Genomic DNA, 25,985 nt, shown 5'->3' with positions numbered 1-25,985 from the left:
AACACAAATAACGTTGTCTTGTACCATGGCATTGTTTTTTCACAATTGTGATTCCATCTCTATTCTTTCATTATTGCTTCAGCTAACACAGTGATAAATTGTGTTGTCATATGTCCAAGAGAGCATCAGTAATCTCTATATACAAAAGGCAATGTCCTGACTGACTGACTGACTGACTCATCACCACCCAGCCCAAACCACTTATGACATAACTTTGAAATTTGAAGAAGGTGTAAACCTTATACTGTAGGTGTCATTTACGAAGGGATTTTTTGGAATTCCAACCCTAAGGGGGTGAAATAGGGGATGAAGGTATTTTTTTTAAAATGTCACTGTCAAGGCAATTTTGAAGCTACACCTACAAAAATTGGTATTTGGTTTCTCAGTCAGGAATAAATAAATATGTGTTTCAGCATTTTTGGAAATTTAACCCTATGGGATGAAATAGTGGGTGAAACCTTTTTTTTTTTTTTTCAAAATATATCATTATTAAAGAACTGCTGAAGTATTTTTAAAGCTACATCTATGAACATGGGTATTTGACTTCTCAGTTACAAATTAAAAAAAATTGTGTTTCATTGTTTTTGGAAATTGAACCCCTAAAGGGGTTAAATAGGAGATGAAATGTTTTATGAAAATATTTCATTGCACAAGCATTTTTAAAGCTAAACCTTTGGAAATTGGTGTGTGGCTTCTTGATTACAGATGAAAAAATACATGTTTCACTGTTTTTGAAAATTCAACACCTAAGGGGGTGAAATAGGGTCAGACTAATTCATTGACTCATCATCGCCCAGCCCATATCACTAAGAATAGAAACCTGAAGTTTGATTACAAGCTGCTTGTGAGTTATGGTGTCAAAAGTCTTCTGGAAATCTAGAAATATAGAATCAATTTGAAATCCCTGGTCAGTAGCACTTAACACTTTGTGTGAGTAAAGAGTGTGTTGCGTTTCACAAGAATGATATTTTGTAAATCCGTGTTAACTGTGTGTTAATAGACCTTTCTTTTCGAGGTAATGTTCAAACATAATATATGTGCCAAAATCCTGTTGCGTATCAACGTTAATGATATGAGCCTGTAATCTAGTGGGTTACTCATATTGCCTTTCTCAAATATTGATGTGACCTGTGCAACTTTCCAGTTATTAGGTATGGATATTTCGTCAAGCAAGTGGTTGTATGTGATTGTGAACTATGTAGCTATTGCATCAGAATACTCTGAAAGGAACAAAATCAGTATACAATCTTCACCAGAAGATGTGCTTTTATTACGCGATTTAAGTTGCTTCCGTGCTCTGATGATATCAACTCCTAAGTTACTGATGGGGGCAGCTGTTCTCAATTCTGGAATATATATGTCTTCTTTGGTGAAGGAATTTCAGACAGCTGTGCCTAGTAACTTACACTTTACTTCTTTGAATGTTTCTTAATCCTTAACTTGTCTTTGGCCACTTCCATGTTACTGTTAGCTTGTATGTCAGACTGCAAATAAATCGTACATAGAGCCAGTTAAATTAACACATCACCCACCACTAATGGACAGCAGTAGCTGTAGATGGCGGGTTTAAGGATTGGACAATAGCTTCATCCATTAATATCACATTTCTTTTTCATAATACGCTGACCATTAATAGAATAGCATTTAGCTTCTTTTAATTTTAATAATCCTTTGTAGTATAAGTCACATTAGTATAATGTTATTGTCAAAACATGAATTGATAACATCGATCGACGATCCTTATCTTGTGAGAGGTAATGAAATGCACATGCCAGCAGTGTACAGAAATGACTAGCTTCTTTAGTGAAGAGTTGTTACTGCTTTAGTTACAACTGAAAAAGTAAATAGAAACTTGAGCTCTGCAACAGTTAATAAAAGAGTATATTACTACAGAATTAATTTTTTTTTCTTCGCCCCCCACACCCCATCCTTTAAGTAGCTTGTGTTGTTCCACAGTGTTCAAGCTACCCCCATACCAAATTTCATTGAAATTGATTCAGCAGTTTAGTTGTGAAAAGGTGACAGACAAACAAATTTGAATTTTTGTGTGATTGTGCTGGATGATAAACCACTTTATGAGACTCCTCATAATAACATTCTTTTTTTCACATTGTTTCGGCTTCCTCATTGATGTGATGCACAAGTGCCAGTCTTGGCCATTGCATGAGGATCATGCTTCAGAACAGGATTTCTGTGCGTAGCATAGTGGCAGGCATAATCTTATTCTACACATTCACAGAAGCAACAAACAGCTTGCATGTCTATGTATGTTGCACTTGGGTGGATGCGTAGTACAATATCCACAATTTCATCAAACATGACTTGTCTAGTAGTCCACTGTAGTATTGCGATAACAATACGTGGCAAATTCTATCAGTTTTATGTTACTGAAATTATCTGAAAAGATAGTTTATTTTAAACTCAGTCATTGTAATATATATATATCTCCCATTCCTGATGTCCAGGCGGAGCTTCAGGGAATCCTCAGAACCTTAGGCCCCCTACAAAACCTTTCACCTGACTCCATCAACCTCCTGACCCCAACGACACCCCGCACCCCCACCTTCTACCTTCTTCCTAAAATTCACAAACCCAATCATCCTGGCCGTCCCATTGTAGCTGGTTACCAAGCCCCCACAGAACGTATCTCTGCCTACGTAGATCAACACCTTCAACCCATTATGTGCAGTCTCCCATCCTTCATCAAAGACACCAACCACTTTCTCGAACGCCTGGAATCCTTACCCAATCTGTTACCCCCAGAAACCATCCTTGTAACCATTGATGCCACTTCCTTATACACAAATATCCCGCACGTCCAGGGCCTCGCTGCGATGGAGCACTTCCTTTCACGCCGATCACCTGCCACCCTACCTAAAACCTCTTTCCTCATTACCTTAGCCAGCTTCATCCTGACCCACAACTTCTTCACTTTTGAAGGCCAGACATACCAACAATTAAAGGGAACAGCCATGGGTACCAGAATAGCCCCTTCGTACGCCAACCTATTCATGGGTCGCTTAGAGGAAGCCTTCTTGGTTAGCCAGGCCTGCCAGCCCAAAGTTTGGTACAGATTTATTGATGACATCTTCATGATCTGGACTCACAGTGAAGAAGAACTCCAGAATTTCCTCTCCAACCTCAACTCCTTTGGTTCCATCAGATTCACCTGGTCCTACTCCAAATCCCATGCCACTTTCCTTGATGTTGACCTCCACCTGTCCAATGGCCAGCTTCACACGTCCGTCCACATCAAACCCACCAACAAGCAACAGTACCTCCATTATGACAGCTGCCACCCATTTCACATCAAACGGTCACTTCCCTACAGCCTAGGTCTTCGTGGCAAACGAATCTGCTCCAGTCCGGAATCCCTGAAGCATTACACCAACAACCTGACAACAGCTTTCGCATCCCGCAACTACCCTCCCAACCTGGTACAGAAGCAAATAACCAGAGCCACTTCCTCATCCTCTCAAACCCAGAACCTCCCACAGAAGAACCACAAAAGTGCCCCACTTGTGACAGGATACTTTCCGGGACTGGATCAGATTCTGAATGTGGCTCTCCAGCAGGGATACGACTTCCTAAAATCCTGCCCAGAAATGAGATCCATCCTTCATGAAATCCTCCCCACTCCACCTAACCTTCGTAACCTCTTAGTTCATCCCTATGAAATCCCCAAACCACCTTCCCTACCCTCTGGCTCCTACCCTTGTAACCGCCCCCGGTGTAAAACCTGTCCCATGCACCCTCCCACCACCACCTACTCCAGTCCTGTAACCCGGAAGGTGTACACGATCAAAGGCAGAGCCACGTGTGAAAGCACCCACGTGATCTACCAACTGACCTGCCTACACTGTGACGCATTCTATGTGGGAATGACCAGCAACAAACTGTCCATTCGCATGAATGGACACAGGCAGACAGTGTTTGTTGGTAATGAGGATCACCCTGTGGCTAAACATGCCTTGGTGCACGGCCAGCACATCTTGGCACAGTGTTACACCATCCAGGTTATCTGGATACTTCCCACTAACACCAACCTATCCGAACACCGGAGATGGGAACTTGCTCTTCAATATATCCTCTCTTCCCGTTATCCACCAGGCCTCAATCTCCGCTAATTTCAAGTTGCCGCCACTCATACCTCACCTGTCATTCAACAACATCTTTGCCTGTGCACTTCTGCCTCGACTGACATCTCTGCCCAAACTCTTTGTCTTTAAATATGTCTGCTTGTGTCTGTATATGTGTGGATGGATATGTGTGTGTGTGCGAGTGTATACCCGTCCTTTTTTCCCCCTAAGGTAAGTCTTTCTGCTCCCGGGATTGGAATGACTCCTTACCCTCTCCCTTAAAACCCACATCCTTTCGTCTTTCCCTCTCCTTCCCTCTTTCCTGATGAGGCAACAGTTTGTTGCGAAAGCTTGAATTTTGTGTGTATGTTTGTGTTTGTTTGTGTGTCTGTCGACCTGCCAGCACTTTCATTTGGTAAGTCACATCATCTTTGTTTTTAGATATATATTTCCTATGTGGAATGTTTCCCTCTATATATATATATATATATATACAAAGTAGACAACAAAACACGGGCTATCATAGAGCAAACTTTAACCAACACGACCTCCAAAGTAAAGTTCTGTGGGGAACTATCAGAGCCCTTTGAAATTCGCACAGGTGTCCGACAAGGCGATGGCCTCTCACCTCTCCTTTTCAATCTGGTGTTAGATAAGGTCATAAGAGAATGGGAAACATCACAACAGGGGATAACCTTAGGAAACCTACAGATTAAATGCCTGGCTTTTGCAGACGATTTGGCGATTGTCGCGAAAGGTATAAAGGAAACAAAAGACGCTATTGAAAAACTGCACGAAATCGCTTCCAAAACTGGACTACAGATCTCTTACGAAAAGACACAGTTTATGAGCACAAAGAAACTCTCATCTCTGAACACAAAGTATGGCACGATTTACAAAACAGCAAACTTCAAATACCTCGGTGAAACACTACAAATGAGTGGACATAACAGAGACTCAAATGAAGAAAGAAAGACTAAACTGGACAAGGCATACAAAGTAGTGTGGAATCATTACAACAAGAAGTCTATCTCACAAAAATCCAAATTACGCCATTACGACACGGTGGTGCTCCCCGAGGCACTATATGCAGCAGAGACCACACTAATCCGAGGGCATACACGTATCAGACAATTAGAAAAAGTAGAACGGAAAATACTTAGGAAAATATTTGGCGCAACTAACAACAATGGAATATGGATCAAGAAACCTACAGAGGAACTGTACAAACATACGGAGACAATCACAGAAAAGATTAGAAAACGCAGACTACAATTCTATGGACACCTATACAGAATGCCATCACACAGGCTGACCAAACAGATCTTTGACTGGGTAACCACTAGAAACAACAAATGGGTGGCAGAGGTAGAAAACGACCTGAACCAGCTCAACATAACAGCAGACACAATAAACGACAGAATAAAGTTCAGAAACATCATTAAGAAAAGTAAACTACATGAGATACAATGCGACAAACGAACAGGCATAAAATGGACCGAAGAACGCAAGCAAAATCACAGCCAGAAGATGAAAGAAATATGGGCAACCAAAAAGGCAATCAAGATGAAGCCGAAGACACGAAGCCGACAAGAAGCATGGACAGAGGACCGGAAACAGAAACACAGCGAGCGAATGAGGGAAGTTTGGGCAGCAAGGAAGGCAGCAAAAGGAACTGGCCATGTAGTTTAGTCCAAATGCGCTCTTTAAGGGCAAAACACCAATAATAATAATAATAATAATAATATATATATATATATATATATATATATATATATATATATATATATATATATATTTTTTTTTTTTTTTTTTTCCCCCCCCCCTCAATGAGTGATAATCTTTTCTCCTATCGTATTATACATTTCACCTGAACCACACCTTTCTGTGATTGATTTGTTTAATGCAACAAGCACATGAAAGATATGTTTTACTAATTTCTTCCCTCTGGGGTAGACAGCCATTACAGACCTAATATGTGAAGTTATTTTTAACTTTGGAAAGTTCAGAATGGAACAACAATAATATGGAAAGGATAAATGTTCACCTCATAGTTCACCTCATAGAGGTCGTGTTGAGTCCCAGAGATGCGCAATGGAAAAGAATGCTGAAATATTTAAGCTTTTAGGCAGAGTCCTGCTGCTGAAGCAGAAAATACACAGATTCACACAGACATGACAGACACCCATGGTCACTGTCTCCAAGTACTAAGGCCTGACTGTGACTGTGACTGTGACTGTGTCTGATGTCGTGTGCAGCAGTCTAACTGGCGAGAGTGGTGAGGATATGGAAGAGGCTCGTGTTGAGGATGGAGCGAGATAGCAGTGTATGTGTAGAGGATGCAGGGATGTGTTCAGGACAGGATAGGGCTACTAGGTGCAGGATTGGGTAACAGTGTCAGTGGTTGGTGGGGGGGGGGGGGGGGGGGGGAGGGGGTGGAAAGAAGAGGAGAGAAATAGAGAAGGGGAAAGGACTATGTAGGTGTGCTGCTGGTCAAGAACACATGTGTATTCATTTTGTGGGAGCAAGTAAGGGGATAAAGAGGTGGAAGACAGAGTCTAAGGTGGAGACCCAGGATGTTCTGGGAATGGAGCATATGTTGTGCAACCATGTCCGTGGACACTCCCACAGATAGCACTAGCATTCCCCTACCCCTATCGTAGTATCCCTTTGGCTGTCCACCCCATCTCTCTCTCTCTCTCTCTCTCTCTCTCTCTCTCTCTCTCTCTCTCTCTCACTCTCTCTCTCTGTGTGTGTGTGTGTGTGTGTGTGTGTGTGTGTGTGTGTGTGTGCGTGCGCGTTTTCTACTTCAGGAGGAGGATTTTTTCTGGAAGTTAAATATTTCAGCATTCCTTCTCATTGCCCCTGTGTGCAACTCAGTGCCTCATCTATGTGGTGAGTAGCAATTGCAAGCTTTTCGGTACTGTTATTTTTAACTTTTGTTGTCCCGTTATCCTCAGTTACGTGTAGCATTATGTTGATAACTTCCACAGTAGTTCCATCTATGTAGGGTGTTTGACTATTATAGGTACAAAAAAATGATTGAGAAGAAGATAATGAAACATGCAAATTATCCAAAGAAACATAGATCCAGAAACCAATGGTTTCCCTTATACAATGTAAGCACAAGATGCAATCAAGCAATTGTTGTAACACTGTTCATATATAAGGCTATGTTTATGTTGCAGCTTCACTGCTGGCACATTGCTGTTGTTTGGTTGAGTACGTGACTTTCATTGGTGTGAAGTGAAGATTGATCTTGGAGCAACCAACCACAGCTCAAGTTTCTGGCCATGCCTGTGTACATGCATTATTTGAATCTGTTGCCATGGATCCATACACATTTTCAAATGAATAAATGACAGCCACCCACTTCATTTATGAGCATGCTAATGGCAGCCCACAGTTGTATTACAAATTGTATCCTCAGAGAAGACAGACAGACAAGCAGGTAACAGCAGAGGGTTCACTAAGTCCCATCTGTGCTTGCACAAGATGGATTCATTTAAATGCAACATGTAGGTGGACCAAGAACAGTGTTGATGCCACAAATGGTGGAGCACGTATTACAACAAGGGGACGCAATGCCAAGCATAAGAACATGGTTTTCCTTCCACCATATGTTGCATATTACATGAGGGATGATTGTATCAATATCATGCACAAAGTGTGCCAGGCATAGCCGCACCTTACTTTCCAGTCAAGATTGCCCTCTGCATAAGGATCCACAGGCAATGTGGGAATGATTCACAGTTCCTCGTGCATGTGTTATTTACAGACAAAGCATGCTTTACACGAGATGGTATTATGAACGTCTACAATACACTTTTGGGCTTTTGAGAACCCACATGTATTGCAGTGGCAAAGCAGCAGAGATTTTTCATTAATGCTTGGGCAAGTGGTCATTGGAGACTTGTTGATAGGGCCACATTTCCTACATGACCAACTTGCTGGTGGTTGTGTGTACCCTAATTTCCTGCAACCCAAACTAATGGACTGTTTGGATGATGGTCCTTTTATTGAAAGGGTGCATATGTGGTACGTGTTTGATGGTTAACTGACACACTTTCATGGCTGTTGTTATTTAACAGGAATCTTTGATAAGTGTCTCAGTCATGGCTTCCCAGGTCCCCTGACTTGAACTCGTTGCACTTTAACTTTTTTTGTGGCATTATTAAAAGTGTTGGGGTATTCCAACCCTGTTGATAAACTCCAGGAACACATTTTGGATAGTTTCAATGCATTCAGAACATACCAGCAATTTTTTAACATGTGCGTGCACTGATGACGACATGCTGAAACCTGTCTTAATATGAATGGTGGTCACATGGAACACTTGCTTGTAGTATGTTTGTTCCCAAGTGTATACTTGCACTTTGGATCCCCAAGGCCTCTGTTATGGCGTGTTAACACTTTGCTGTCCGCACATCTTGTACAAATTTATTCGCTTGGCACCAGCAGCACTAATTCGGATTACTTGGCTTGTCACCTTTCCGTCGATGACAAGCTTCAAACACATTGACTTCTGCACACTTAAATTTTCTGAAAATCCTCTATTTTGCCATATCATTCCACAAACTCGAATTTTCTTTTCAAGTAACTTCTCTGCAAGTTCTACACTGTTATAGTTATTATCCGTGCAGAGGTGATGCCACTTTCCATCAGAAGGTGTCAGTAGATCCATCACTGTTTTTGCTGAAGGCTGTCCAGCACCAGAATGTAACTTGAATCACACAGCATCCGAATGAGGATGCCATATTTCGTAATTTTTGACAGATTGTAAACTTTAAAATTTAACCGTCCATGCCACTGTATCATTCCTTCATCAGTTGAGATGATTTGACTTAGATTAAACTTTTTGGAACTATAATCAATTACGAATTGCACTTTGACAAGCTGGTCACCATTATCCGGTTTATTGTTGCTGTCAGAAAAATGTAAAAATTGTAATATTTGTCTGAATCGGTTGCGGGACATCATTTTGCAAAATATCAGTGTGTCTAGCAACAGATTCGTTGACCAATAATCATCGATCCTTGCTTTTTTGACAATTCCCATAAGGATAGCAAGCCCAAACCATTTTCTAAGTTTGGGCCCTGTAACGTCGAGAAATTAGCCATTTTTTAAAATCCAATTTCCTTCTATTCCAATTTTGACTGTAGTACTTGTTGGTTTCATTGCTAATATATTCAAATAGATCATTCCCAATATATAATTCTATGATATCCTTGGCACTCTGTGTATCTTTGGGAAATATGTCTGGACCTGGGGATCCTTCAAATTTATTGTTGGTCCTTGGTAAATCAAAGTCTGACCAGTGTGCACTGTCTTCTTCGTCTGATTCAGCCGAATCAGTTGGCAACTGTAGCGTTCGCCGAATTCTTCTTGGACGTATTTCACTATCTTCCTATGATTATGCTTCTCTTTCATATTTTTGATATCCAATGTCTTCTTCCCAATCGGCCAAGTCGTCCGGAACGTCAAACAAGATAACCGTGCATTCATCGTAAATAATCCTATCGTCTCTTTCATCTGCCATGATGAAAGGGCACAAGTACTTATAAAAACAAGAAACTTGTTGACATGTGTAACTTATTGTTACCTAAACAAAACACTAACAGAATGCAAAAGATACTAAAGTGCTGCAAAAGATACTAAAGTGCTGTCGCCACCCACTGCGCGATACTATGCTCACAACACCACTGTAGTGTCAATGGCTGTTGACCACTACTTCGCGCATAACACCACTGTGGTGTCGCCGGCCGGCATAGTGTTAAAACTTGTTTTATTCAGTTGTATATAGATAGATCTACCATGAAAATTATCAGTGTAAAGTGAAATTATTCTTTCTTCATTGGCTACAGTAATTAGATAGGAAGTCAACACATCACATACTGTAACTTGTAGAATTCTATGAGGACAGCCAATGAAGGAATAGTGATGCTTCTTATAACTTAAAAACCCACTACATGGTTAATCTGGACAGACGGAAAGTGGGAAAGAAAATGTATTCAACCCTTACCCTCTTCTCTCCTTCTCTTTACCTGTCAGAAATGGTCATAAAATACTTTTTATGTATCACTGAGGCCTGACTAGACCTAGAATTATAATTTACTTAGATAGTATCTCATATAAACTTGAACATTTTCTTTAAAATATTAGGGACATTACTATTACCTTCTGTACATATAATAATTAATTATGTTATTTATGAGGTGTGGCAAGTAAATAACCGGACTGGTGAGGCTACAGTTATGTCACTCAGTCTTGCTGTAGCAATTGTCCTGTGAAGTACTTACACCAGTGTCTTGGTGGAAAATGCAAAGTGCTCAGATAGAATAACAAGTTAACCTCAGGTTTCTTGTGACACTGGGAAAACTGCTACAGAAGCTCATGCCATTTTAACGGAAGTGTACGGGAGTGAAAGTTTACTTGAACACAAGTTTTTGAATGGTTTAAGAGGTTTAAGGCGGGACGTGAAATGACTGAAGACAATTGGCACCCTGGATGACCCTCAATATCAAAATCGGATAACGACATAGAGAAAATTGATAAATGATCCCTGAAAATTGTTGCCCAAGTGTCCAAACTCATGCTGAAATGTCAGGAATTTACAGTGTGTACAGTATATTTTGTATGGCTCATGCAACATGCACAGAGTTTGCACAGAAATGGGGCCAAAGCACCAGCCCACTACACCTTGTCTCAAAAGATGTTCTCTGCAAAGTATGGCATCATCACGTTAAACTACTCATTGTATTCTCCCAACCTGGAGCCCTGTGACTTTTTCTTGTTTCCTAAGATCAAATCAGCTTTCAAGAGGACAAGATAGTGTGGAAGTGGTGAAAGCCAAAGTGATGGAGGTTCTCAACAAGCTGATAGAAGAAGACTTCGAATACTGCTTTTAAAAAATGGAAAATTCATCTGGAGCATTGCAGGGATCGGCAAACTTTCTAATGTGGCTGGTGATCAGTGAAATGTTTTATAGCAGCAGTCCAGTTATTTAATTGCCTCGCCTCGTATATTGCCTTTGCTATATTGTAAAAAATTGTGGTTAGAGTTGGAGCTAATAATAACATATGTTAAAAACTAGGAGAACATGTAAGTTTTCCTTTTACTTACCTGATGCTGAAAATAAATTAATGCATTTTTATGGCAGCTTTTTTTAAAGGAAAAGCTAACTTTGGTAATCTTTCTACATTCTATAGATACAGTTACTAATTTACTGTTTTCATTCATCATTATTATTCATGTTGTTGTTATTTCAGTTGAGAAAATTTTGAACAAGCAAGTGGACTTTTGTAATTCATTCTAATTTTGTATAAACTGCTTAGGAGACTGTTTTTCACAGTATGCTGTGGCATTTTTAATCTGTATAAGAAATTCTTTTCAGAGCTTTTTAAGAACTTTCTTGTTTTAGAAGATACCGGAAATGGGTTCAGTGTACAAAAATTGCCTGATATTTCATAATGTAACCAGATCCGGGAATAAACTAGATGAAAGTGGGCTCTGGTTTCATTTAATGAGAAAGTGCAAGGCTTGGAACTGATGAATGCTTTTTATTGTTATAACACATACTGACATCATTACAGTTTCAATGCATCACGAGAAGGTTACCTGGTGGAATTGCGGACTGAAACTCTCATAGTGACACTGCCAACACCGGACTTCAGCATGCCATACAATGTGATCTGCTTAGCCTGTACAGTCGTTGCATTGGCTTTTGGTCCACTGCACAATATCACTACGAGAAGGTGAGTACTTGACTGCCACCAAGTGTAGTATGTTCTTTCCAAGCAGTACTCGTAGTGGAGTTGACATATGTATATAAGCAACAGTATCTCACATTGAAGAAGATGGAGGGTACTAAAAGCCCTATTGTGGCCAATCTGGTTTAGTTTTTCTGTAACTCAGAATTTCCACAGACATTTGTTTGGATGGTGTCTTGAACAAACTCATTGCCAATTTCTTCTGAATTTATTCATCAGTCTGCTCTGGTGCCCCAATCTTCAAACATATTTTTAGAGGAATATTAAGCTCTTAACTTAGTGTGCTACACATTTGCTTCTTCAAGCTTTGAGGTAGTTAATTTATGACAAATTCAACACTAGAAATTCCTGTATGGAAACAGTAAATAAAAATAGGGAAAGTGTGTAACTGGATGAGGTGTGGCACATGGAAACACATAACCACACAGAGATGTTACTAGCTCTTCAATTACAACTCGTGTAGTTGAACGAGGTATGGTCACACACAAGCATACAGTCACCCAAATGTACCCACTTGTGGCTATGGTGTTCAGTGATGGATGGATGGATGGATGGATTTAGAATGCTTTTGGTTGTGGTACTGGTTTATGAGTAGCCACCATTGTTAAAATCAAGAGCAAATACCATCAACTTAAGCCATACTCATAAAACAATTCATATACAGTCTCTAGCATAGCTATTCATACTGTCGTACATTAAGATTATTAATAAAACAATGGATGGCATAAAGATGGCTGGTTAATCATGGAACACATAAGATAAGCCAGCCACTCAAAAGCACATTGAAGCATCCATCTAATTAAATTGGGCTGGAGTCCTGATGCCACACAAAACGTCAGCAGTTTTCTTGTTATTGTTTCCTTGTCACCTAAAATTGAGATAAGTCCCTCAGCAGACGCATGGAGCAAAGCATCATACAAATCACTCACTGTTAAAAAATTTGCACTGTGAGTCAGATGCTGTGAACACTGCACTCCAGTGGATCTTCAAGCCATAAGAGATAAGCATGCATCATTGAGCAGTGCCCGATACGAATGCAGTTGAGGACCACTTCATCCTTTCTTGTAGTGCGAAAGGAAATGCGCCATGGTGAAATAGTTTGTTTGACTGATGGCAGCTTGTTACTGGCCTGTTTGAGCCACTGCCTTTCCCACTCAGCCAACACACTCTTTGTTATCCGTGACACAACAGTCTATAGGGAGATGTTGAGGTGAACTGTAGCAAGCTGTTTTTGCTGCTCTGTCAGCTTCCTCACTCTCCTCAACTCGCAGGTTTACAGCGGCCCAGCAGAAGTTCACCTTTTCTTCTGTCTGTTCAGAAGTGGATAGTGTCCTGAACCATCTTATTTGTTGGGAAAAATTGCTTCAGTAGCCTGCAGAGCACTGAGAGAGTCCTTACAGACAAACAGCTTCCCTTCATCAAGACATCTCAAGTGTTCTAGTGCCTTCTTGACTGCCCAGAGCTCTGCATAGTACACGCCTTGAAGGGACTCAGTAGGCAGAATTTGGTGATAAAATGTGGGAAGATAACAGAATGACAACATTGTCCCTGTGCTTTGATCCATATGTAAAAACCACTATATGCTCACAATACTTTGATAAAATGATGCTAGAACCCTATTTAAAAACTAAGGGTAGAGTGGTGAGCTTGTTGCACTCCATCATGTACAAGTTAAGAGCAAGCCTGCAACCATCCAGGGTGTTTTTTTATTTGCTCCATCTGTGTTTAACAGTTGGTAAGTCTCCTTCGAATTGTTCAGCTCCAATAATGTCAACAGGATGGTCGAAGATGCTGAGAGTGTGTACTTAAACTAGAAGATGAGGGGTAACTCTTGGCCCCGCCTTCTTGCTGTTACATGTTTCTACATGACACACAGTTAGCTGGAGGAGAGTTGTTGCATTTCCTCTCGTTTGTTTATTAATTTGTGAATAACATGGAAATCGCTTCAAGCTGTAAGATCATTCGGAATCTTTGTTGTTTAAAAGCAAACATATTGTAAGATGCAGGAAGAGAAAGAGAGGTTTCCTTTCCAACAGAACTGCTCAAAATTCTGTAGCATTAAAATAATAATGATAAACACTATGTGACTCTTACCTGTGTGGAATTAAATATGTAGAAGTAATTATCACTTCATTTAAACATTTAATTCTTATTAGAAGTAGAACTGTCCACACATATAATTTAATCACCCTGTCTCCCTCTTTGGTTACAATTAGTCACCCATATACGCTTTTCAAGTACCTCAGATATCACAGATTCCAACAGAGAGAATATGTTGTTAGTGCTTTCCAGCATATGACTATGTATTTAATATTTGTGAAGTTACCTAAATAATAATACCTGTTTCTTTTGTCCCTGCTATTCTCTAGGTTGCAAGTTAAGGAAAAAGGAAAGGGAAACAAACTTATTAACTGGATCAAATCACAGTTGAGAAGGAAAAGTGATTCAGAGGGGCAACCTCAACAGACACAGCCTGAGCCAGTAAGATAATGCTGAGTTAAATTCTAGTCAGTTATTTGCATTTTGCTCAGGAAGGTGTTGCAAACCATTAAGCAACCAAAGCTTAATTGCTGTGATAATTAATTATTTTGCAGTATATAATTGATAAGTATGTCTTCTAAAATAAACTTTGTATAGTAACTTTTCAAAGTATTGTTCTGTTTAGTACTGTCATTGATTCAGTCTGTACTTTTTGTTTGAATAAATGTTCATTGACAGTATAAAATTCTTCCAATGTCTGATTCTATTAAATGTGCGCGCGCACACACACGCACACACACACGCACACACACACACACACACACACACACACACACACACACACACACACACACACACACACACACATATCAGGGATCTTTCAGGTGTAACAAAAGCCTTTGGTTTAATGCATCATTCTGTTCTGCAAGAACTTGTATGTTGTGGTGGAATAGGTCTTGCAACTGAGAATTAAACTGTATTTGTAAGATTACTCCAAGGTAACAGAAATCAGACACATGAAAGAGAACACCATCCTCACTTTTAAGATTCGTCACACGCCACATATCTCAATGTCAGGTTGATTTTCTTTTATGTGGGGGTAAGACTTGCCTTTACATGACTGGAACTCAAAGCTGGTCCTATTTGCAGATGAAACCTGAGTATTGATTGAAGGAAGATCATCTTACTAACTCTGCAAAAGTTGCTATTGAAGAAATGTCATCATGGTTTTGCCAGGAACAGAGTAATAGCAAATACTCAAGAAACAGTATATATGCACTTCCATTTACAGAACAGAAACATAGTACACCCAACATTTCATGTGGATGATTAGGACTTGGCACACACAAAAAAAAGTGTGAGCAGCAGGAAAACACGCGATTTTTTCAATACCTAAAACCCTTACCTCTTCCTTGTATTTATATATTTTTAGTCATTTATTTCACAAAAGTATATTAAGCAAAGAATTTTTTTCTCACAATAACAGTCTGTATGCTTACAGTACAGGCTATACAGTAATACACGTCAGTCATTGCTACACCATCTCAACGACAGAGGTCCATACCGTTTTGGGACTAAACTGTATAAGAAGGGTGCCTAGTCATATCAACTTTGTTTCTGAACTATATGGTTAGTTTACAATTATTATTATTATTATCGATATTATCATTATAAATTACCTGACTTGACTCACAGTTTCTGCTTCGGCTTGCAGTACTTCAAGCATGAATGTGTATGAATCAATTACATTTTTAATGAAGCTGTAAGCGTGCAGAATTTGTAAAACTGTTTATTACTAAAATGTTTCAGTATCATGATCCGACATTATCTCACTGGGGACAAAATTATTATACGTGGAAAGATGATGTCGATTTTGATGCGATGACGGCATATGCCACCTGAGGGATAGTAGATGTAAGACAGCATAGTGGCATAGCTACCAAAGTGCCATCTTTGTCTACCTTTAATAGGGAATGCTCACAGCCAGAAGGCTTAGTGTGGTGCAAACTTGTGAAGCAAGCAGGCAGCCATGCCACAGAGATGCACTCATTCTTCCTACAGTCACCTGAGCATGTTTGAAAGGGTGAAGTTGTGGCCTTTCAGGTGGCAGAATGGTGCTTTCAGAGCATTGCCACAGAAGTTGTATGTGCTGTGCCAGTTGGGCAACAGTGCTTGTATCAGTGTTCACACACCTTTAGAAGAGGTTCTGGGTATCCACACAGCACAGATGTCTGCAGAGTTGTCGTGCTGGAAGAGCAGCAGTGGCAAATTGTACAGCTACCACAGCACAGATAAGGGGGCTTCACACAAGCCTCTAGCCCATCTTTCAAACACGCTCCACATCATCAGCATGCGCGACTTGACTGGGGTTGTCAAAGGATCACCTGGAATACGGAATGGCGTGCTGTGGTCGTCAGCGAGGGAAGCAGATTCTGCCTGCATGCAAGTGACGGTCATTTGTGCTATGGCGTAAACCTGGCGAGCGCTGCCTCATTGCATGCACTTGTCCAAGACACTAGCCCCAGTCCGGGCCTTATGGTGTGGGGTGGAATAAGCTGGAAACCTTGTCCACCTTTGGTGTTTCATAAGGGGATGCTAACCAGTGCTTGGTATGTGCAGAATGTTGTTAGACCCATTCTTTTGCCATTCTTGCAACAGGAAGGTTGTGTGTTGTTCCAGCAGGGCAATGTTTACCCATACACTGCCTGTGAAACTCAACATGCTCCGCAAGATGTGCAGAAACTTTCATGGCCAGCATGATCTTCGGACTTGTCATCACCTATTGAACATGTGTGGGGATACAATGGGATGAGAAGTGACTCATTCGACTCTTCAACAGACAACTTTCACAGAAGTACATTAACAGGTTGAGCAGGCATGGCGTAACATATCCCAGGACAATATTCGCCATCTGTACGATCCACTGAAGGCTAGAGTCAGCACCGCTCGTGAAGGCTACACCCCGCACTAACAAGGGTGTTTCAGCACGAGTCGATACCTGTTACTTCAGAATGGCTTGTGTTGTTGATCTGTAAATAAAATTATTTCATGCACACCATAAGCACTATTGCAACAATGAAACTTGAGTGAATTGGAAACCTCTGAAAGGTTGTACTAATTTATTTTCTGGCAGTGTAGTGAAATAAGATATTGGCAAATTTTATATATGGCATAAAATATTAAATTTTTTCTCTTCCCCTTCGCCCCCCCCCCCCCCGACCCCCCTCCCCTCCACCCCCTCCCGCCCATCAAGTGTTCTACAGTGGAGTTGATACTTTACGGAGAAAGTCCAAGAGTGACTATCCCTGAACTGATATTGGGATGTACCACATTTACTACCTAACAATTAAGAGTAGCAACACAAGGAGAAATTGTCAGTCTTCTGCCTGTAATGATCTAAAAAGCTGTGGGCATCTGTGATTAGCAGTAGCACAGTATCATGAATAGCAACCACATTTAATATGTAACAGTAATAATTGTGCCTTATGTATTCTTTGTTAGGCTGGAATTTCTGTTGCATTTAAGACTGTGGAGGGCTTGTGCTGCATCCTGTTGTCTCATTTAATGTGTCTGAATGTAACACAGAATGTTGATTAGAACTGCCATACTTCAGTTTGAGAGGTGTTTTTATTAGGGGGTTGAGGAAAGTTGGTCAATTACGAATATTTTCTTCAGGAGAATAAGTTAGGAGTCTGCTCCTGTAACATGGTATACTGATTGATAGTCTTTTGGCACTATCAACATCAAAAATTTTTTGCAACATATTTCATTCAGGAAAAAGTAACAACAATAATGTGATTATTTTATGACTTTATAGTAGTGTGCTTTAAGGATAAAAGTAGTATTGCACCCATGAGAAGTTGTGCTTTTATACTGGGTTAATATAATTAAACTTTTTAATTTTTAGTCACACTAGACAATAAATTACTTATTGCATGTGTATCAAACTTGATAGAAAACTGTATAGATTATGGATCAAAAGATTTTCATTGTTTCCAGTAGCACCATCCGTGTCGACCACAAGTTACCCAGTCTGCTTAGGCCCTGAATGACCTCGTAAAATCCAGTGGTAAAGAAAACAGAGGTAGAATGTACACAAAATCATTGATGGAACAGTACTACAAAACTAACTCTCTGTTGATTTATTCCACTTGGTAGTCTTCAAAAATGCTCAAAAATTTACAATTCTACTCAGAGTACTTCACAAAATTACTTCCTTTGAATATTTAATCATGAACACAACCATTATACCTCCTCTTTTGACTTCTAAACTCAAAATACTTTCTAATTAAACTGTATTATTCATGGCTCAAGGCCTCACAATGCAAAAACTAGTTCTGTCTGCTGGGGGTTTCCCTACTGTTGGCAGGTACCTGTAACTTCCTGATTTTCTAGAACTCAAACAATATTAACAGAAAATGAGCGGGTAATATTGGCATTTTTAATGGGGTGACAGTAATGGAACCCTTACAACTCGTAACAGAAAACTCTTATTTTGGAGAAATGGCAGATTGATCCCATCCCATAAGTCTAACATAGCTTCCAATCCCTGCTTAAAGCCTTAGGACCCTCCCAGAACCTCTCCCTGAATCCATTTCTCTCCTCACTCCTATGACACCCTGCACACCCACCTTCTACGTGCTCCCCAAAATCTGCAAACCTAACAGTCCTAGATGTCCCATTCTGGCTGGTTATTGTGCCCTCACTGAAAGAATTTCGGCCTGTAATCTAGCATCCCATGTCAAAGATATCAACCATTTCCTTCACTGACTCTCTACCATTTCCATCTCCTTACCTCCTGGATCCCCACTCATCACAGCTGACGCCACCTCCCTACACACCAACACCCCTCATGCCTATGGTCTTACCGCTACTGAACAACCCACTACCTCCTTCCTCGTACACCTTACTAACTTTATCCTAACACACAGCTATTTCTCCTGTAAAGGGAATATATATGAAAAAAATCTGTGGTACAGCCACAGACACCTGCATGGCATCCTTGTATGCCAACCTGTTTATGGGCCTTGTAGAGGAGCCCTTCCTAGCCTTGCAAAACACCAAATCCATAGTCTAGTTGAGATTCATTGATGATATCTTCATGATCTGGACTCAGAGCCAAGACACCATGTCTTTATTCCCTCACAATCTCAACACCGTCTCACCCATCCATTTTAACAGGTTCTCCTCAACCCAGCATTGACCTCCTCCTCTGTGATGGCTCCATTCACACCTCTGTCCACATTAAAACCACCAACAGTACCTGCATTTCGATAGTTGTCATCCCTTTTCCGCAAAAAAAAAGCTTCCCATACAGCCTAGCCACCAAGGGATGGCTTGTCTGCAATGACAACAATTCCTTTGCCCAGTATGTAGAGAGCCTCACCAAGGCATTCACAGGAAGGCACTATCTCCCAGACCTAGTCTGCAAACAGATCCCTCATGCCATTCCCCCCTCACACCCCCAATCTTCCCATCGTGCCATAGAACCAGCCACAAAGGAGTGCCCCTTTGACACCTAATACCATCCTGGACTGGAACAACTGAACTACATCCTTTGCCAAGGCTTTGATTACCTATCGTCATGCCCTGAAATGAGGGACACCCTACCAAAAAACCTTCCCACCCTCCCAAGGTGGTGTGCTGTCACCCATCCAATCTCCACAACATCCTAGTCCATCCTGAAGTCATCCCCCAATCCTAACCCTAAGCTCTTGTGGAAGAACAAGGTGGAAGACCTGCCCAATCCACCCACCCAGCACTACCTATTCCAGTCCTGACACAGGCTTATCCTATCCCCTCAGAGGCTGGGCCAACTGTGAAAACAGCCATATCATATACCAGCTTTGCTGCAAACATTGCATTGCTTTTTGGTGTGACTACCAACCAGTTGTCCTTCAGCATGAATGGCCACTACCAAACTTTACCCAAGAGTGAAAACCCACCCTGTGGCACAACATGCAGCTGAATATAACATGCTTGATTTCAATGGCTGCTTCAGAAGCTGAGCCATCTGGATTGTACCCTCCACCACCAGCATTTCAGAACTGTGCAAGGAGAAGTTATCCTTACAACACATTCTCTGCTCCCATAATTATCCCACCCTCAGCCACAGTAACAAACTGTCTCCACACCCTCCACCCAACAGTTTCCACCCTCTCTGTCCTATCACCTCCTCCCCTTTTACTTTCAGTTTTCCCTGCCTCTCTACCCCACATGACAGTTTCATTGTGGTCCGAGCTGCCTGAGTTGGCGGTCATCTGTGCATGAGCTATGCTTGCTTGTCTGAATGAATGGTGTACATTTCTCTTTTTCCAATGAAGGCTGATGTCGAAAGTTTATATGTAAGTATCTTTTAATTGTGCCTTTCTGCAACTTAGTGTGTTATCTTTATGGTACATAGTAATCTATCTTTCCCTACACTGTTGATACTAATAATAAACAATTTTTAAATTATGTAATTAACAATTGTTGTGTACATTCGCAATATGCCAGTATAAACAAGAATTTGGTGACTTTTTTAAATTTATTTATTTTTTCCTGTGTAGGAGCTGAATGTCATGTAGGTACCACATGTTTCTAATGTACAAATGTCTCTTAAGAGGGAATTCCTTGGATTTGGGTTCCTAAACTTATGCCAAAATATCTCATGTTAATCTGTAGAGTTTATTTTTCCCTCGAGCAGGCATTCCTGTGTATAAAGTGCGCAATTCTCAAATAGCATTGTCTTGTACCATTCCATTGTTTCTTTCTAATTGCAAGCCTGTACCTATTCCTTCATTATTGCTTCAGCTAACACAGTGCTAAATTATGCTGTCATACATCCAAGTGAGCAGCAAAAATATAAAATATACAGCAAGATAGGCGAGAAAAAAGATACGATCCGTGTAAGAAAACAGACAGATTCTGAGCTAGCAGCACAATGCCACAATAGGGCTATTGTATAAGAGGTAACTAGCAATTGAATAAGTGGTTGGCTATGATCTGATCCAACACTGCTGTTTAATGCTTAGAGTGTGTCATTACTATGAGGTAACCCCTGTATGCTGCATCAGAGTGATATAATGAAAGTTTGTTTTTTTATTTTGTAATTAGACAGTGCTTTAGCTCATAAAATATAAGTTTATTTTATCTTTGCTTAGTTAAAATAAAATTAAAGTGTGATTTTGCTCATACATGATTACCTCGGTAATATAAAAACAGCTATTCTTCACATGCATATAAAGTGCACAACTAGGCCATGCGTCCACTCGTGTTACAAAAAACACCACACCCACTCGAGGGTTAATGTTTTACACTGTTTTTGTAGCAATAGCAGCATCAAAAGTTCCTTTAAAATGTTAAAACACTTCAACTTTTCACCTAATACACCCCTTTTCCAGACATTTGGGAGGATGTTCTCCAGAGTGTTGGCCACACCCAAATGAGATTTGATGGTAGATTTTGTCACTTGCTTAAGGAAAAGAAAGGTGAACTAATGAAGATGGAAAACCACTAGCAGGAAAAGATAGGCTTACACTTAAAGAAACTGATTCTCTTTAGCTACTCTATGGGAATGCCATTATAAAAAAGACGCTATCCACCAACCAGACACCAATGCATAATTTGTGCCCAAAAGAAAATTATTGTAAATATAACACAAGCAAAGAAACTCATTCACATAGGCACTCACTAACAGAATCTGGTATGGTTGCCATTGAGCATATGTTCAGGATTCTTGTACCTTTATTTATTGAATGAGTGTCTTGATGACAAAACACAAGCTGAAAATTAAAGACTAATTTAATTTTGGAACAGATATTTAAAGACTAATTTAATTTGGAACAGATACCCAAAAATAACATTTTGTAGATTTACTGTATTGAAAATTGATGTCTTGTGATGCAATTTTATTGTTCAATGAGGAAACTAGTGGCAGAATTGAAGTATTGAAGAAAAAGTTAGTATGGACAAATAAAAATTGTTGTTGTTGTTTTTGTTGTTGTTGTTGTTGAGTGCAAAAGCATTCTGCACCATCGATTAGAGAAGATTCAACAAAATTGATGAAGCACTATGTGATTGTGAAATATGAGCCAAACAAAATAGAAGGGAAGGGAAGACAAGCCTGAAGGATGAAGAATATCAATACTGAGTATTTTATCATTCAGGTTATATGAGCTAAATTTTTAAAATTCATTTTCTCGGTTTTAAATTTCAGATATACTAGAAGCCCATTTTCAAAAAACATGGGCTTATGCAATGAATTTTCAGTTGTTTAAAACATACACTCTAGGACAAGAAAAGGGGACACAAGGAAGGAATTATTCAAATTGGAGTGAAGTTGATACATGTGATGTACATGTACAGACAAACAAATGTTTACAATTTCAGAAAAACTGGATGTTTTGTTGAAGAGGAAGAGCTTCACAAACAGTAAGACAGTAATGCATTGGTCCACCTCTGGCCCCTATGCAAGCAGTTACGCAACTTGTCAACTAAGTGGTTCCTTGTAAACGGACTCTCACTGAATTTTGATAAGACACAGTACATACAGTTCCGTACAGTAAATGGTATGACGCCATTAATAAATATAGACCTTGATCAGAAGCATATAGCTAAGGTAGAATATTCAAAATTTTTAGGTGTGTCCATTGATGAGAGATTAAATTGGAAGAAACACATTGATGATCTGCTGAAACGTTTGAGTTCAGCTACTTATGCAATAAGGGTCATTGCAAATTTTGGTGATAAACATCTTAGTAAATTAGCTTACTAAGCCTATTTTCACTCATTGCTTGCATATGGCATCATATTTTGGGGTAATTCATCACTGAGGAATAAAGTATTTATTGCACAAAAGCGTGTAATCAGAATAATAGCTGGAGTCCACCCAAGATCGTCCTGCAGACATTTATTTAAGGATCTAGGGATATTCACAGTAGCTTCTCAGTATATGTACTCTCTTATGAAATTTGTTATTAACAACCAAACCCAATTCAAAAGTAATAGCAGTGTGCATAACTACAATACTAGGAGAAAGGATGATCTTCACTATTCAAGATTAAATCTAACTTTGGCACAGAAAGGGGTGAATTATACTGCCACTAAAGTCCTTGGTCACTTACCAAATAGTATGAAAAGTCTGACAGATAACCAACAAGTGTTTAAGAAGAAATTAAAAGAATTTCTGAATGACAACTCCTTCTACTCCATAGAGGAATTTTTAGATATAAATTAAGGAAAAAAAAGGTTGTTATAATAACTTAATTATGTTGTTAAATTAACTTAATTATGTCATGTATTGGAAAATTTGACTCGTTCCACATCATTACGAAATATCGTATTCACGATCCATGTAACCAGTATTAATCTAATCTAATCTGATAGAGTAGTTGCTGTCCTCCTGAGAGATATTGTGCCAAATCCTGTCAAACTGGTGTGTTAGATTGTCAAAATTCTGAGCTGGTTGCAGGGCCCTGCCCATACTGCTCCGAACATTCTCAGCTGGGGAGAGATGCGGTGACCTTGCTGGGCACAGTAGTGTCTGGCAAGCACGAAGACATGCAGTAGAAACTCTTCCCATAAGTGAGCGGGCATTATAGTTGTTGAAATGTAAGACCAGGATGGCTTGCCATGAAGGGCACCAAGACGGCATAGAGTATCGTCAGTATACCACTGTGCTGTGAAAGTGCTGCGGATGACAACTGAAGGAGTCCTGCTGTGAAATGAAATGGCACCCCAGACCATTACTCCCGGTTGTTGGGCCATATCGCAGACAACAGTCAGGTTGATATCCTACTGCTGTCTAGGGCATCTCCAAACGTGTCTTTGCTGATCATTGAGGCCTGGAATCTCTTTGACTGGAACAGAATTGAATTCAGGGACGAGTCTCGCTTCGAACTGAACCCCAATGACCAGCGAAGATGCATCTGAAGATGCCCCAGGCAGTGTTGGGATACCAGCCTGACTGTCACCTATTGTAGAGCCCAGGAACCAGGAGTGATGGTCTGAGGTTCCATTTCATTTTACAGTAGGACCACTGCAGTTGTCATCCATGGCACCTTACACCACAGCAGAATGTCGACAATATTCTTCACCCCTTTTTGTTGCCTTTCATGACAAACAGTCCTGGCATTACATTTCAGCAAGATAATGCCCACCTGCACACGGTGGTATTTTGCTTGTCTTCGTACTTGTCAAACCCTACCTTGGCCAGCAAGGTTCCCAGATCTCTCCACAAATGAGAACATTTGGAGCATTATGGGCAGGGGCCTGCAATCAGCTTGGGTTTTTGTTGATCTAACACCCCAATTGGACAGCATTTGGCACAGTATCCCTCAGGAGGACATTCAACAACTCGATCAATCAATGCCCAGCTGAATGACTGCTTGCATAAAGGCCAGAGGTGGACCAATGCATTATTGAGTTGCTCAATTTGTGAAGCTCTTTCTCTTGACTAAATCATCAAATGTAATCATGTATTTGTCTGTACATGTACATCACATCAACCAATTTCTGTCCCGTTCAGATAATTCCTTCGTAGTACATCTTTTTTTCCCTTTGAGTGTATATCTGCTTTTTAATGAAGAAATAACTTTCCTATAATTAAATTGTGATTTCCAGGGATGCTTGTTACAAAAAATATTTAATGGATTGTTCCAAGTGCAAAACTTTGTAAATAATAAAATTTTAAATATATATTACCCATCATGGGTCAGTAATATTGAAACACACCCACAATAAGACAATGAACTTTTAAAATTTATTGCACAATTAGAAATTCAGTTACAGCTTTTTATTTTAAAAAAAGGTAATCAAAAGTAAATAATAGTATTTATTCCAAAATGGTAATCATGGATCTTTCAGTTTATTATTTTAAAATACAGGTCTTTATATTTACATATGAAAACATTCAGAAGTGTAACTGAAAAACTGACTGTAATGACTTTTTCAAGGAATATTTACATTTCCAGCAACATCCACACCTGAAGAAGGCTGAAGGCTGCTGCTCCATAGATTTCAAAACAGTTTAAAGTGCTTCGGAAGCTTTTGTTGATAAAACAAGTTCCTCTCCAGGACATTTGTCATCACCAGACACTTGTTAAGATGCTACAGGGGGACGATAAAAATATGGAAACAACCAAAAACACAACACATTACATTGCCTCATATAGTGTAGAAAAACTGTTGACAGTCAAAACAGCTTCCAGTCGTCTCAGAATGGATAAATACAGGTCCTGGAAGGTTTTCAAGGGAATCGTATACCATTCTTCCTGCAAAATACTGGCAAGTTCAGGTAACAATGATGGAAGTGGTTTACAATCCCACAACTGTCTCTCCAAAAGTAGACTACAAAGGCTCAGTAATATTGACATCTGGTGACTGTGATGGCCAGGAGAGATGTGTTGTTTTTGTGCAGACACTGTTCACGAGTGTGACATTAAGTTATGCAGTGACTCTTGCAGCTGTCACAATCCTGTGCAGTGACTGACTGTCACGATCAATCATCACACACTTTCATCCACATTGTGACTTTGCGGATGATGTTTTTCCGCTTTCCTTGTAAGCAGTATAAATCTTCGATAAGGTGTCTCCTGAAACAGCAAACATTCACCAACAATATGCTCACGTTCGAACTCGTGTAGCCTTGACATAATGCACTCACAATTCACAGAACACTGTTCTGACATGACTGACACTTTCAAAATATTAACGACATTGCATAAGAGCCATTCATAACCAAATACACAATAGTGCAACCTGCAGGTTTGGGTAACATCTGCATTTATGTTCAAGAATGTATTTCTTACAGCATTTCCATATTTTTGTTTAGCCCCCATACATCTGATTTGTACTTCTATGTGGTTCTGAAGGAAGGACAGTAAATATGACAGAGCAAAGAAGACAGAGGCCTTTAAAATATATATTTACCTCAGAATGATTAAAATACCTAGGTACCAACAATAATTAAGTACTGCAATGAATATGCAAACAGCAAGAAATGTTGACAATGTTTAAAAGAAGGAAAACTGGAAAGCTAGGACGTATTTTATGGAACAGCAAATGTACACTTCTACAGTTGATAATAGTAGGGAAGACTGAGGGTAAAAGAAGAAAGGCATGGAGAAGAATATCTGGAAAACAATGGACAGTGTTATCAACTGCAGATTAACTTACG

At 39.9% G+C, this 25,985-nt stretch overlaps 1 protein-coding gene across 1 annotated transcript in view; it reads left to right on the top strand.

Moving 5' to 3' along the window:
- Positions 1 to 14,537, top strand: part of LOC124594797 (GPI transamidase component PIG-T) — a 96,731-nt gene extending 82,194 nt beyond the window's left edge. Inside the window, exons 9-10 of the mRNA XM_047133217.1 lie at positions 11,672 to 11,833; positions 14,218 to 14,537. Of these exons, the coding sequence (XP_046989173.1) occupies positions 11,672 to 11,833; positions 14,218 to 14,338 (283 nt within the window). The 3' untranslated portion in view covers positions 14,339 to 14,537. The remainder of the gene's footprint in view (positions 1 to 11,671; positions 11,834 to 14,217) is intronic.
- Positions 14,538 to 25,985: the final 11,448 nt, after the last annotated feature.

This window comes from Schistocerca americana, chromosome 2 (assembly GCF_021461395.2).
Source record: "Schistocerca americana isolate TAMUIC-IGC-003095 chromosome 2, iqSchAmer2.1, whole genome shotgun sequence".
Classification (NCBI taxonomy): Eukaryota; Metazoa; Arthropoda; class Insecta; order Orthoptera; family Acrididae; genus Schistocerca; species Schistocerca americana.
Note: the sequence above shows the minus strand (reverse complement) of the source record. Positions and strands in the feature narration are given on the sequence as shown.